At 38.4% G+C, this 15,967-nt stretch overlaps 1 protein-coding gene across 10 annotated transcripts in view; it reads left to right on the top strand.

Annotated features, from left to right (window-relative positions):
- Window positions 1–15,967, top strand: part of ZMYND11 (zinc finger MYND-type containing 11) — a 74,728-nt gene that overhangs the window by 26,142 nt on the left and 32,619 nt on the right. For 8 of the 10 annotated variants that reach the window (XM_070381230.1, XM_070381233.1, XM_070381227.1 and 5 more), the window contains exon 3: window positions 9,508–9,667. In XM_070381230.1, coding sequence (XP_070237331.1) covers window positions 9,508–9,667 — 160 coding nt within the window. Of the gene's footprint in view, window positions 1–9,507; window positions 9,668–11,922; window positions 12,015–15,967 lie in introns of those variants that run through there. The other 2 variants (XM_070381237.1, XM_070381235.1) reach the window with 2 other exon arrangements.

Here is a 15,967-nt window from a genome sequence, read left to right as displayed (position 1 = left end):
GAGGATATGGGATTAATTGAGCCTTGCAAGTTGAATGGGACTTGGTGAGGCAGAGGGGAGTCGAAACAGAGGGACTGTAGAGTCTTAGGAAATGAAAAGTCCAAAAGGCCAAACTAGGAAGACCTCTAATGCCAGTATTGAGATTTTTATCCTGTGGCTAGAGGGGATGAGAAATGTGTTTGGAATACTCTAGACTGGGTAGACTGAATGGTCCTGTAAAATGTCTGTCTTCTTTACCTGGCCTGGTTTTTAACCTGTGTAATTTCCTGCCTGTGCAGTGGCAGCTGGTTCCTAATTGGGTCTGGCCTTCTTCTGGTCTTGCTGGTCTATTTCTTCTTTCCATCAGTGGTGTCAGAGATGTTTTTCAAAAACACCATCTTATCAAATGTTCCACAATTGACAGTCTTCTGTTGCCCATGCTTTCCAGTCCTTGTGCACGGTATCAGTACCTGACCTTCCTCATCTGCATCACCTCCTGCTGCTTCCCACTTAGATCGGCCTGCATTCCTGGGCTCTGGAGGATCTGTTATGTTCTGTGCTCTGCCGGGTTAGACTTCTGGTTCAAGGTGGTAGAGTAGAAGGACGTGCACTCATCTCCTCCTGTGAGAGCACCAAAATCACAACCAGCTATTGAACAACCATCAACAGGAGGACACTGGAACCTGGGTGCTTCCCAGCCTGGGGACCTGACAAAGGGATTGGGAATCCACAGGGAATCTGACCTTGAAGCCCAGCAGGATTTGATTACAAGACTTCCACAGGATTGGGGGTAACAGAGACTGCAGACTTGGAGGGCACAAAAAAGACCTGTGTGCACCAAGACTCATGAGGAAAGGAGCAGTGAATCTATAGGAAACTGAACCAAAACTGCTAGTGTTGGAAGGTCTCCTGTGGAGGTATGGATCAGCAGGGGCTGACTGCAGGACTGAGGAACTGGCAGCAGCTGTCTGGGAACGTCCCCTTTGGCATAAACACTGCTAACTTGACCATGCAGCCTGTAGGGCTGGGTCGCCTCAGACCAAAAAACTACCCATGAGGGAGTGCAAAACCACCCATCAGCAGATAATTGGATTAAAGCTTTACTGAGTAAGGCCCTGCCTCCCAGTTCAGTTCATTTCAGTCACTCAGTTGTGTCCGACTCTTTGTGACCCCGTGGACTGCAGCACACCAGACTTCTCTGTCTATCACAAACTCCTGGAGCTTACTCAAACTCATGTCCATTGAGTTGGGGATGCCGTCCAACCATCTCATCCTCTGTTGTCTCCTTCTCCTCCCACCTTCAATCTTTTCCAGCATCATGGTCTTTTCCAGTGAGTCAGTTCTTCCCATCAGGTGGCCAGAATATTGGAGCTTCAGCATCAGTCCTTCCAATGAATATTCAGGGCTGATTTCCTTTAGGATTGACTGGTTTGATCTCCTTGCAGTCCAAGGGACTCTCAAGAGTCTTCTCCAACACCACAGTTCAAAAGCATCAATTCTTCAGTGCTCAGCTTTCTTTATAGCCCACTAGAGCAAGATCCATTTTTTCCTGTCACCAGGGATTTTTTCCCATCACCTATTTTTTCCCATCAGGGAGCTTACACAAGCTTTTTAGCCTCCTCCATCAGTAGACAGACAGAAGAAGCAAGAACCACAATTCCACAGCAACTAAAAACCAAATTACAGAAAGTTATCTTCATGACCTAGAGCCAGACATCCTGGAATGTGAAGTCAAGTGGGCCTTAGAAAGCATCACTACAAACAAAGCTAGTGGAGGTGATGGAATTCCAGTTGAGCTATTGCAAATCCTGAAAGATGATGTTGTGAAAGTGCTGCACTCAATATGCCAGCAAATTTGGAAAACTCAGCCACAGGACTGGAAAAGGTCAGTTTTCATTCCAATCCCAAAGAAAGGCAATGCCAAAGAATGCTCAAACTACCGCACAATTGCACTCATCTCACATGCTAGTAAAGTAATGCTCAAAATTCTCTAAGCTAGGCTTCAGCAATATGTGAACCGTGAACTTCCAGTTGTTCAAGCTGGTTTTAGAAAAGGCAGAGGAACAAGAGATCAAATTGCCAACATCTGCTGGATCATGTAAAAAACAAGAGAGTTCCAGAAAAGCATCTATTTCTGCTTTATTGACTATGCCAAAGCCTTTGACTGTGGATCACAGTAAACTGGAAAATTCTGAAAGAGATGGGAATATCAGACCACCTGATCTGCCTCTTGAGAAATCTGTATGCAGGTCAGGAAGCGACAGTTAGAACTGGACATGGAACAACAGACTGGTTCCAAATAGGAAAAGGAGTATGTCAAGGCTGTATATTGTTACCCTGCTTATTTAACTTATATGCAGAGTACATCATGAGAAATGCTGGGCTGGAAGAAGCACAAGCTGGAATCAAGACTGCCGGGAGAAATATCAATAACCTCAGATATGCAGATGACCAGAGAAGGCAATGGCACCCTACTCCAGTACTCTTGCCTGGAAAATCCCATGGACGGAGGAGCCTGGTAGGCTGCAGTCCATGGGGTCGCTAAGAGTCGGACACGACTGAGCGTCTTCACTTTCACTTTTCACTTTCATGCATTGGAGAAGGAAATGGCAACCCACTCCAGTGTTCTTGCCTGGAGAATCCCAGGGACAGGGGAGCCTAGTAGGCTGCCGTCTATGGGGTCGCACAAAGTGGGACACGACTGAAGTGACTTAGCATAGCATAGCATAGCATGCAGATGACACCACCCTTAGGGCAGAAAGTGAAGAGGAACTAAAAAGCCTCTTGATGAAGGTGAAACTGGAAAGTGAAAAAGTTGGCTTAAAACTCAACATTCAGAAAACAAAGATCATGGCATCTGGTCCCATCACTTCATGGGAAATAGATGTGGAAACAGTGTCAGACTTTATTTTTGGGGGCTCCAAAATCACTGCAGATGGTGACTGCAGCCATGAAATTAAAAGATGCTTACTCCTTGGAAGAAAAGTTATGACCAACCTAGATAGCATACTGAGAAGCAGAGACATTACTTTGCTGACAAAGGTCTGTCTAGACAAGGCTCTGGTTTTTCCTGTGGTCATGTATGGATGTGAGAGTTGGCCTGTAAAGAAAGCTGAGCGCAGAAGAACTAATGCTTTTGAACTGTGGTTTTGGAGAAGACTCCTGAGAGTCCCTTGGACTGCAAGGAGATCCAACCAGTCCATTCTGAAGGAGATCAGCCCTGAGATTTCTTTGGAAGGAATGATGCTAAAGCTGAAACTCCAGTACTTTGGCCACCTCATGTGAAGAGTTGACTCATTGGAAAAGACTCTCATGCTGGGAGGGATTGGGGGCAGGAGGAGAAGGGGACGACAGAGGATGAAATGGCTGGATGGCATCACTGACTCGATGGACGTGAGTCTGAGTGAACTCCGGGAGTTGGTGATGGACAGGGAGGCCTGGCGTGCTGCAATTCATGGGGTCGCAAAGAGTCAGACATGACTGAGCGACTGAACTGAACTGAACTGAATCATCATGAAAGAGCACACAGTTAGGTCCCGGATGAAGGGACAAAATAAAACCCCATAAAAACAACTAAATGAGATGGAGATAGGCAACCTTGCAGAAAAAGAATTCAGAATAATGATAGTGAAGATGATCCAGGATCTCTGGAAAAGAATGGAGGCGAAGATTGAGAAGATGCAAGAAATGTTTACCAAAGACCTATAAGAACTAAAGAACAAGCAAGCAGATGAATAATACACTGGAATGAATTCATAACAGGATAACTGAGGTAGAAGAATGGATAAATGACCTGAGGACAGAATGGTGGAAATCACTGCTGCAGGACAGAATATAGAAAAAAGAATGAAAAGAGATGAAGACAGTCTAAGAGACCTCTGGGACAGCATTAAACACAGGAACATTTGCATTATAGGGGTCCCAGAAGAAGAGAGAAAGGACCTGAGAAAATATTTGAAGAGATAATAGCTGAAAACTTCCCTAACATGGGAAAGGAAGTAATCAACCAAGTCCAGGAAGCACAGAGTCCCAGAAGGAACAAAACCAAGGGGGAACACACTGAGACACATGGTAATCAAACTGACAAAAATTAAAGACAGAGATAAAATAGTAAAAGCAACAAAGGAATAACGACAAATAACATACAACGGAACTCCCATCAGGCTATCAGGTGATTTCTCAACAGGAACTCTACAAGCCAGAAGAGAATGGCATGACATATTTCAAGTGATGAAAGGGAAAAACCTACAACCAAGAATACTCTACCCAGCAAGACTCTCCTTCAGATTTGATAGAGAACTCAAAAACTTTCCAGACAAGCAAAAGTTAAAAGAATTTGGCAGCACCAAAACAGATTTCCAACAAATGCTAAAGGAACTCTAGGCAGAAAACAAGATAAGGAAAAACCCCACTTATAGAAAATAAACCCAAAACAATTAAGAAAATGGTAATAGTATCATACATATCAATAATTACCTTAAATGGATTAAATGCACCAACCAAAAGACAAAGACTGGCTGAGCAGATGAAAACGTGCACATATGCAGTTCCACTGACCACATCAGTCTGCTTGACCCCACAAATTATATGTGATTATTTTATATTCTTAGGTTAATCATGTTCCCATTATGGCTTGCAATTATAATTATCTTTTATTTTTGTCTATTCATTGTGAAAAATTGATAAACATCTTTTACTGTTGTGATTATGTAACTATTATTAATTTAATACCATAGTATCGTGATTTGTCAGCAGAAAAATTATAGAAATCTGTATCACTGAAACTACCATTTAATAGAAAAACCTGTAATCACTTTTTAAAATCCAGATGCATATCAGAATTATCTTGGAATTTTTTGAAAATTACAAATGCCCAGGTACTGCTTTTATTTTTGCCAGAGCTCCAGATATGTCTTTTTTTTTTTCCATTCATCCAAGAAATGTTTCTTATGAACAGCCATATTTAAAAACAGCTGGACTACTTGAGGATCTTTTACTTTTATCCAGTTTGTTTTACTTTTTCTATTTCATATTCAGTGCTTCCATTTCATTTAATGTTTTCTAATTTCTCCATCTCTCTTTTTTTTATGTTCTTTCCTAAGCCTTTATCAGTGTAGTAGAAGAGCTTTTGTATACATACATATAAATAATATGTATAACAGATATATTTTTAGAAAACTTATAAATTTTTGCCTAATTAAAAATGTATGGCATTTTGATTCCACTTTGATTCATAGTTTGACAGTATGAATTTTAAATATATTTGTGTAGGATATGATTAATACAAATTAGTTATATATAAATCTATTTAAATTATTAATGACACCATTCAAGATGCTCCTATTCTCATTTTTTCTGCACTTGATAAAATATTCTCAGAGTAATGTTAATATATCTCACTATGATTATATATTTTTTGTCTTTTCCCTTATATTTCTCCTGAGTTTTGCTTTTTTTTGGTCTTTGTTTCTTTGTTGTTAAGGTGCCTAATGGTTTATGATGTTTATCTTCTTTGTGAATGGTACCTTTTATCATTAAAAATAATCATCTTTGTTTCATTTTTTTAAAAAGATCTTGTTAAGGATGTAGAAAAAGTTGTAATTATGCAGTTTTTCAAAGTTCATCAGGAAAAATTATATTACTTACAATTGTAATGGTATTCACTCTCCTCTAATCTAAATTACATCTTTTTTGGGTGTTAGTTCTAAAAGGTCTTGTAGGTCTTCATAGAACCGTTCAACTTCAGCTTCTTCAGCGTTACTGGTTAGGGCATAGGCTTGGATTACCATAATATTGAATGGTTTGCCTTGGAAACGAACAGAGATCATTCTGTCGTTTTTGAGATTGCATCCAAGTACTGCATTTCGGACTCTCCTGTTGACCATGATGGCTACTCCATTTCTTCTAAGGGATTCCTGCCCACAGTAGTAGATATAATGGTCATGTAAGTTAAATTCACCCATTCCAGTCCATCTTAGTTCGCTGATTCCTAGAATGCCGATGTTCACTCTTGCCATCTCCTGTTTGACCACTTCCAATTTCCCTTGATTCATGGACTTAACATTTCAGGTTCCTACGCAATATTGCTCTTTACAGCATCGGACCTTGCTTCTATCACCAGTCCCATCCACAACTGGGTATTGTTTTTGCTTTGGCTCCATCCCTTCATTCTTTCTGGAGTTATTTCTCCACTGATCTCCAGTAGCATATTGGGCACCTACAGACCTGGAGAGTTCCTTTTTCAGTATCCTATCATTTTGCCTTTTCATACTGTTCATGGGGTTCTCAAGGCAAGAATACTGAAGTGGTTTGCCATTCCCTTCTCCAGTGGACCACATTCTGTCAGAATAGCATATTCTAGATAGATATGCTAGATAGCATATTAAACCTAGATAGCATATTAAAAAGCAAAGACATTACTTTGCCAACAAAGGTCCGTCTAGTCAGGGCTGTGGTTTTTCCAGTGGTCCTGTATGGATGTGAGAGTTGGACTATAAAGAAAGCTGAGCTCCGAAGAATTGATGCTTTTGAAGTGTGGTGTTGAAGAAGACTCTTGAGAGTCCCTTGGAGTGCAAGGAGATCCAACCAGTCCATCCTAAAGGAGATCAGTCCTGGGTGTGCATTGGAAGGACTGATGCTAAAGCTGAAACTCCAATACTTTGGCCACCTCATGCGAAGAGTTGACTCATTGGAAAGGACCCTGTTGCTGGGAGGGATTGGGGGCAGGAGGAGAAGGGGACGATAGGGGATGAGATGGCTTCATGGCATCACCAACTCAATGGACATGAGTTTGATTAAACTCCGGGAGTTGGTGATGGACAGAGAGGCCTGGTGTGCTGTGATTCATGGGGTTGCAAAGAGTCAGACATGACTGAGCCACTGAACTGAACTGAATCTAAATTACAGCAATGGTTTTCATGGATCTTTGCCAACTGACTTTAAAATCATTATGGATAAGTAAAGGGCAGAAGAGCTAAGATGAGTTTGGAAAGAAAGAAAGGAACCTGCCCAAGACTGGCAAGCTCATGCAGGAGGGGTGGTAAATGGTGGCTGCTTTTTTTATATAAATAGTCTTCAGCCAGTAGATACATCAACAAAATCAAAAGGGAGTACTGTTGAAAAAGAAAGTACTCCTCACACCCCTTTTGGGTGAACCCCTGTTCTCAGAAGTAACCTCTTTTGACAGTTCCTGGAATATACCCCTAAAACTCTTATACAAAGATAATCGTATAATGTTTTTGAGAAATTGTACCTATTCCATGATTTCTTTTCAAAGATCCATTCTCTTAGCAACTTTCACATATGCAGTATAGTATCGTTAACCATAGTCACCATGATATCCACTATATCTCCATGAGTTAATTATCTAATAACTGAAAGTTTGTACCTTTTAACGATTGTCATGCATCTTGTTCACTCTCTCCCCACTCTCCATGGCTGACAATCAACAGTCTGTTCTCTGTATCTAATGAGTGTTTTTTTGGTTTGTTTCACATATCAGTGAGATCATATGGTATTTGTCCCTGTCTGACTTATTTCATGTAGCATAATGCCTTCAAGATCATCTATGTTGTCACAGAAGGCAAGGGTTTTTTATGGCTGTGTGATATTCCATTATATATATCTGTATGTCACATTTTCTTCATTCATCTGTCCATGAACACTTAGGTTGTTTCCATATCTTGTCTATTGTAAATATCTGGACTGTTGTACATACTGCTTCAGGGAACATGGAGGTGCAGATGTGTTTCATTTTCTTCAGATAAATACCCAGAAATAGATCATATGGTAGTTCTATTTTAAATTTTTTGAGGAACCTCCATGTTCTTTTCCATAGTGGCTAAACCAGTTTATATTCCCGCTAACACTGTACAAATGTTTCTTTTTCTCTACATTCTTACTAACACTTGTTATCTCTTGTCTTTTTGCTGATGGCCATTCTAACATGTGTGAAGTGACATTTCATTGTGATTTTTGGTTTGCATCTCCCTGATGATCAGTGAGGTTGAGCATCTTTTCATGTACCTGTTGACTGTGTGTATGTCTTCTTTGAAGAGTGTCTGTTCAGGTCCTCTGCCGGGTTTCTGATTGGGTTGATTATTTCTGTTGGTGTTTTTACATATCAAAAAATACTTGTAGCTCTGCTGCATCATTTGCCACCCTTAGCTGGTAGGCGGCAAAGCCAACACATTAGTCTGTGGACCACTCCACCTTGTCTCTTCCTGCCCTTGTTTGTTAGGGCAGTGGGGCTGCTGCTCCCATGTCACTTCCTTTTTATCTCTCATTTAACTGCATTGGCAGAGAAAATAGAAAATAACTCTTTACAGTTATCTAACACCTAAACAAAAAACAGTTCTCTTCCACAAGCTGTAGACACAGAGGCTCTGCATTCCTTCTGCACGATTTACTCCTTGTGCAGCTTGAAATTCATCTCCTGAGTTTTGAAGGTTCTTCAGTGATGAGATCTTGCTTTTTTTGTGTGTGTGTGTGTGTGTGTGGTTGCGCTGAGCAACCCTGGACCTTCAGGGAAGTCCTGAGTTCGTGCCTTTTGAAAATCATTTGTTTTGACTGCTCTGATAGATATTTAAATGACAGGTAACTGGATACAGAATCCTTCTGTTGTACTCTTAATTCCTTGAATACCCTGGGGCACTCAGCCCTGTCTTGCAGCACAGGATGTTTTTCTGGAGAGACTGAGGCCAGCCTGATTTGTCTCCCAGTATGTTTTTGTGTCTAGATATCCTAGTTTACCAGTAAGAGGGTATTAGGGTTTGATTGGAGAGGAATGGAAAATGGCACAAATTCAGTTGTGGCTGTAACATTTTATTTCCTTGAAAAATAAAATGATATGAAGCAAATATGCCATAATGTTAACCTGAGTTTAGTACAATTGCTGAGTGCAAGAGAATCTATAAACATCATTCTCTGTGGTGCAGGGTGTGTTTGGAACAAAATTTTTTAATAAATATGCCATGTAACTATAAATCAGGAAGAGCTTGTATGCTTTAGTGATGCAGTTCAAAATATATTTAATTGAAGATCACATTTTTGCCTTATTGATCATAGCATGCATTCTTGTTTTCTTTATATGTTGACAATCAGCTGTGTTTTCTGTATTTTCTTTGGTGTCATTTCCTAAGTTTTGAGTAAAAGTATTTTATATTCCAACATCCTGAAGACGATAAAATTCTAGATTGAGAATCTGCAGAGTGGAGGTTAGTGGCAGTTGCCACAGAGGCTAGAACTAAATGGGATGTTTGACTATAAAATCTGTTAAAAGATTTATTTATGCTGGTTTGGGAGTATTTTGAACAAATGTTCCTCTAAATAGGCAAAATAGATTTAAGGTTTAAAATATTATGATAATTGAAAGAGTTCAGTATTCAGGACTGACTGACTTCTTTCTTTTCTTTTCTTTCCGTAGGGCTCTGATAAGTATGTCACAATAAAGAAAAATATTTTCTTGTTTTTATTCATTTTCATTTTTCAGTACTAAGAGATTTAAACTTTGTTTTCCTCTGTATTCAGGTACATGTCTCGAGTCCACGGTATGCATCCAAAGGAGACCACTCGTCAGTTGAGCTTGGCTGTGAAAGATGGTCTTATTGTGGAGACGCTGACAGTGGGCTGCAAAGGCTCCAAAGCTGGTATCGAACAGGAAGGATATTGGTTACCAGGCGACGAAATTGTAAGTTTTTTATTTTATAAATCTGGAACGTTATTTATGTATGCCCCATAGAGATTTGTTTTCAGAAGTTTGGTAATATTTCACAGTAAGGACTGGCATTGGTAGGATGGCTCCTTTCCTTCCTGATTGTTTGGGAGAAAACTCACCTGTGCAGGGAGTCTGCTTCTCCTGTTTGGGTTGCCTTGAATCTGAAAAATAAAAGAAAGCCCTTTGAATGTACACACAGTTAATGGTATTCCTAAGCATTTTCTTCAGTAAATATTAGTAAAAAGAAAAAAAAGTTTCAGTGAGGATAATATTGATGCCGTCCAAACAGACTGAAAGGGGTGTATACTTCTCTACTCAGGGTCACATACAGAAGTACCTTTTTTAAATGTGAAGATTGGTTTCATGTGTAATATGTCTGTCTTTTTTCCTTATTTGCTCTTAATTTTTCTAATACTTTAATGAAAAGTCTGTTTTGGGAACAGAAAGGTTTAAAATAGGATAAACATTAATTTTTTAGTTCTAAAATGAATAGATTTGATAATTAGGTATATTGAGAGTGCTTTATCATGAATTCTCTAAAACCTAGAATTATAAAAATGACACAGTATCTTAAAATTGGTTGATTTCCCCAGAACATTGTCTTTCCCTTCATGACTCTAGGCAATTGAGCCAACACAGACACTCGCTTGTCAAGTCTGAGAGCAATAAACTAACAGTACAGTTTTCTGTGGGAGACTATTAGCTTTAACACTGTTTTTGTCAATTTAATAAGTGCTTTTAAAGTTTCAGGAAAGAAAATTCACATTTTTCACACATAGCATGGAATAAAAAATGTTTAATTTCACTGGTATCATTTGATTTGTGCACTAGAAATATTCTTGAAAACTTAAGTGAAAATGTTTATATTAGAATAATTCTTCAGTTGCCATCCTTGGTGGTTTAGTTTCTAACTTGTGTCCGAGTCTTGTGACCCCATGGACTGTAGTCCACCAGGCTCCTCTGACCGTGGGTGGAATTCCCCAGGCAAATACACTGGAGTGGGTTGCTATTTCCTTCTCCGGTGATCTTCCCAACCCAGGGATTGAATCCATGTCTCCTGCATTGCAGGCAGTCTCGCTACCAACTGAATCACCAGGGAAGTGCTTTACAGAAAATTAAAGTTTTTGCCAATGAAGAAACTGGGTGCCAAGCTATAATAGTGATAATAATGTCAGGTGATATAAATCTTATCTATAGCAGACATTTAAAGGAGGGCCACTGATAATTGATAGCTTATATATTCAAAATGATCCAGATTATATAAAATTTTTAATCCACAACCACTTAGAAACATAAAGATTTACTATAGAAGGCTATATGGATAATTTCTGAGATGTCTATAGCAACTGGCCAGTAGTAAAAGCAACTTAATCCATAAGATTTTGGTTTGTGGATCATATGTACAACTTTTTCATAAAAGTGATTTATTTCTCCTATTTAGATTTGTGCTTTTCCATATGCTTTTTCCCCTCTTCAAGTTGAAGTTCTTTGTTCAGTTTAATTCAGCAAGCAGTTAATGAGTTGTATGTGTTCAGCCACATTAGGTTCTGTATTCTAGTTTTATGCGTACATGTCCTCACTGCATTTGTTTTTATAGCATCTTCCTTTTCTTTTTCCTAGATGAAATCTCACATGTAAGTCAAACAGTGTATACAGATTTTATTAATTCTGGTTGGTTCTTATTCACAGGTATTTTTATACCAAGTATACATGTATGATTTAAGTACAACTGAGTATAAACATTGTACCTACTTTATGAAATAGTGAAATAAAAAGAAGTTAAGGTTTCAGTCCTGTCTCAGATATTGTTTCTAGTTGTGTGAGGGAGTTTCTAACCTCTGATACTCATTCCTCAGCTGTAATATGAGCATGTTAATATCACTTTCATTTGGTTGTTTTGAGGGTTAAATGAGATTATCTATAGAAAGCATTTAACTATGCACTCAAAGCATGTTTTGACCAGTGAATAAATATGTTTAAAATAAGAAATGCCTTTTGTGTAGCAAAAGCACACAAATTTCTTACTAAACGGCAAGAAAAATTCTCATCATGATTTTTTTTACATTTAACCTGTAACTCCAAACACAAGTTTTGTAATGAGATTTTCCTTTAGGATGCTGGATCTGTATTTAAAGGTGTAGCTATAAAATGATGAGACTGATTTTATGTGTATCTCATGGTTGTGGCTGGTGGACCACCAGCTACCCAGGGCTGTTTGTGTGTTGCAGTTTTCATGCCCTGAGAATACTCTGGAGGACACACAACTGACCTGTGTTACCCTTGGCACAGCGCAGGCATCTTGCAGTGGCCAGTTCTGTGTGTGAGTAGGGATTGTGTGGCCTGTGCATGCAGGCTGCTGTGTACGGGGGCCGGTGTGAATTGCACAGCTTAGGAATTGCCACCTTCTCCTCAGATATCCTTGCATGTTTATTTAGCAGTTCTCTAGCACATGGCAGTGACGTGTCTTGTTCTAACAAAATCAGCCTTAGGGAAGGTCAACTTTCTAATCAGTACAAAGGTTTTCTGTGGTCTTTGACAGCCCTGCATGCTGGCATATGAGTCTGGGGCTCTTCTTTATAGTTGCTCCACTTTTTATATGAGATGATACCTCTGAAAGCTTGAGGTTTTAGATTGGAGGGTGTGCATTATTATTTATCTCACTGACTTTCTACTAATTATTAAGAGAAGACAAAATCAAGTAGATATATATGGCCTATAAAAGTCAAATAGATTATATATGTAAGGAAAGGGATAGGATTTTTCTACTATTCATTTTTAAAACTTTATTCAGAGTTACAAAGACTCTTTACTCAGGGAGTTCTGTCATTTGAGAAATGTAGTGAAGCTCCTCTTCTCTTCATTCTGTAGCCTCTAAAAATAGCAGCTGTAGCTCAGAGGTAGACAAGTTGGTTCCTCTTGAGAAGTCCTACAAGTTGTATCCCTGGGGTATTGTGTATTAGTAATGAGGCTGGACTCCTTGTCCTCATGTCCATGGCTCTGTTGAGAGAGAGAAGGTAGGCAAAAGTGTTGTTTCTTAGGCCTCTAAACCATCACTGAGCAAGTCTGCTGTGTCATGTTTTTATTCTGGCTTGCTACCTTTTTTCCAATGTTTATTTTTAAAAACTTGATACAATTGGAAAATATGCATATCTTAAATACTATCGTTTTATTAAATCCAGCTATCATGTAATAAAAGCCTAACTCTGAAAAGACTATTTCAGGATACAATTATATATTATTTATTAAAGAGGAAGCCTGTGTAAGTCAAAGACGGTAACCTCCATTGTACTGAGATTCTTTCTGCTAGGAATGGATTGATTTCTAGACAGTTTGAGATGCTGATCTTAATCATCATTTTGTTTCTCTTTTGAAGTGAGAATTCATTTGGAGAAACTGTGATGAAATTCAGTAGCACATAAGCATCTTCATGGTGATATTTTAAAATGTCCATTTGAGATAGCAGAATGAAAACCATATTTATTAAAAATGAAGCCTCTCTCAATTTTAAATGGTTAGTTTAAATATTAGTAAACAGTGGAAGTATATGTACCAGCCAGTTGTTAAAACACGCTTGCTGAGCCTGGGCAACAGTCTTGTAAGTGTTCTCTGGTCATCTTTAATTTTCAGATATCTGTTACTAATATTCACTCAGATGATCCAAATACCTCTTTTAGAGATCATTTTTAAAGCTTTTGAAATTATACTGGTAAAAGGTCAGTAGATCTGGATATGTACTAAAACTGTTGTGTTTGTTTCATTTCAAGGCTTGTTTCGTTTTATTTTTTTTAAAGGAAAATTACATTTGCCTAGGTTGCTTCATCATCTGCTTGCTCTAAACTAATGTACATGGACGGCTACATTCAGTCCTTATTCCATCATGATATTTCATGTCCTCTATTTTAACAACTTGAGAAATATATTTCTTGGGCAGAAAATTTTACCATTGCTCAGCTAAGTTGAGTTTGGTATTTAGTAGCTCCCTTTGTAATAAATGCAACTTAATTTCTTAATTCACTAAAGATAGGAAAGTCTTATAAAAGATTTAACACAGACATACCTCATTTTATTGTACTTTGGCTTGTGCTTTTTTACAAATTGAAGGTTTGTGGCAACTCTGCGTTGTCCAGCATTTTTAGCAGTAAAGTATTTTTAAATTAATGTTTGTACCTTTTTTAGACATACTGTTATTGCACCTTAATAGATTACAGTACAGTGTAAACACAACTTTTACATGCAATGAGAAACCAGAAAAATTTATGTGACTTTCTTGCAATAGTTTCTTTATTGCAGTGGTCTGAAACTGAACCCATAGTATCTCTGAGGTGTGCCTGTAAAAGTGTAGCAGGGCAGGTGACCTTGAATTATGGATCCTGTGCAGATAAAATATATCAAATATGCGCTTTGATATTGAGGCTATTGATATTTATTTGGTGACTCCCAGCTTGATTCATGGTCCCTGGCACAAAGCTATGACTCTCTAGTATTTGACAGACACTTTTTAATCTGACATTAAATATTTTGGTCACCAGTGTAGAGGATGGCATATAAGTGTGAAAAGGTGACATTTGCTACAAGACTACTTGTCTCTTTACTTGCCTGCCAGATCTGGACTCAGGGTCTCCTTTCTTCTTGTGTGGGTCATGCCAGTCCAAAAACAAAATACTGGCTTTCAGTTAGTGTGCCTCCACCAGTTTTGCTGATGATGACTGGAGAGCAGCTGCAGACATGTGCTCCCATCTCGGCTGGTCAGCCCTGCTCAGCTTCAGCAGTTTTCACGTAACCTAGTTTGTTCTCTGACAAGCAGGACCTCTTGCTAGTTTTTACATAGGTCTTGAGTTAAGGTTGGTACCTTTTAAGAAGCAGCATTAATGAAAATACAAATTTTGTGGTTTCTTGAATAGATGAACATCTTGGGGATAAATGGATTTAGTTTTAATTTACAGAGGGACGAGATAGGTACTTTTTTCCCCATCTTCATCTCCTTTTCCTGATTCAAAAGAACCAGTCTAAGAGACACTGAGGTTTATACACCTCTTGAGACTTGGCTGAAAGCTCACATCTTTTGTGTAAGAGGTAGGATTGGATTTATGTCTTATTCTTCCGAAATTACACAATTAAACACAGCCGTGACAAGATGTGCTGCCCTGCTTTGTTCCCGAAAAAACATTAAGAGAGGCCTGCAAACAGCCATTTCGTAAATACAGCATAGCGAAGTAACAATTTTTTTTAAAAGTTTACATCTTTGTGTTTTCTTATCATACTTATAAATTAATCAGTCACGTTTTAAAACTTTCTGTCCCTTGGATTCTGTTGGTTTTTTAAATGTGAATTATATTTTATTATATTTGTTTTAATTATGTGCAGAAGTACACATTTCTCCCAAAGGTCCATTACCTGCATCAGATACAATTTTTTATTTACTAAATAAATATTAAGTAATAAGTGATGTATTGGTGGTTATTAATTACAAACCAGTTATACTGTGGTTCTATGTGCAAAACATACTGTTACGTACTTGGACATTGTTCTTGCTTTGGTAATGAATTTCTGTTTTACTCAATAGAATATTTTGGGTCATGCTGTCCTGTTACACTCTTTTCAGCTTGTGTGTGTGTATGTGAGAGTTCTTTTGTTTTCCTCTTTTTAAATTTTATTTCATTAAGCAATGTTTTAATATTCTAATTAAAAAATTACATTTAAAATTATTGGAAATCTTTAACCATAAAAATCTTACCTCTCAGTGATGAACTGAATTTATCATCAGAATTAAACTAAATCTAGAATTTGCATAGAATTAATTTTAGATTGTTTCTGTGTAAAACACATATTTGATGATGTGAGGTTTATCTGCTCACTGTGTAGAAACAAGGGGTTAGTGTAAAAGTTAAGTCTCTTGAATATGGTGAGGGAGGCCCTCTCCAGGCACAGTTCTCTTGGCCTTCTTGCTGCAGTGTTAACTCTCAGTCAGTTAACAGTGTTTATTGTCCCATCTTGCTTTCAGAAATGTTGGGAGGGTTACAGTCCTAATGCACTTAGGGTCCTGAAGATGAAATTCACATGTGGGTAATTGCAAGTGTCACACCATTTAGTGGCTTATCAATTCCCATTTTGTGCATTATAGCAAATAGATCATCTTAACACCAGCTAACAGTTACTAAGCATAGTAACTTGTTTGATCCTTGCAAAAGCCCCATAAGCTGAGATTTGTGCTAGTCTAGCTCCAGAGTCTTAACCAAATGCTCTAAGTGGTGACAGAGCCATAGATCAGCAGGC

The sequence above is a fragment of the Bos mutus genome, chromosome 13, assembly GCF_027580195.1.
Source record: "Bos mutus isolate GX-2022 chromosome 13, NWIPB_WYAK_1.1, whole genome shotgun sequence".
NCBI lineage: Eukaryota > Metazoa > Chordata > Mammalia > Artiodactyla > Bovidae > Bos > Bos mutus.
This window is presented reverse-complemented; position numbering and strand designations above follow the sequence as displayed.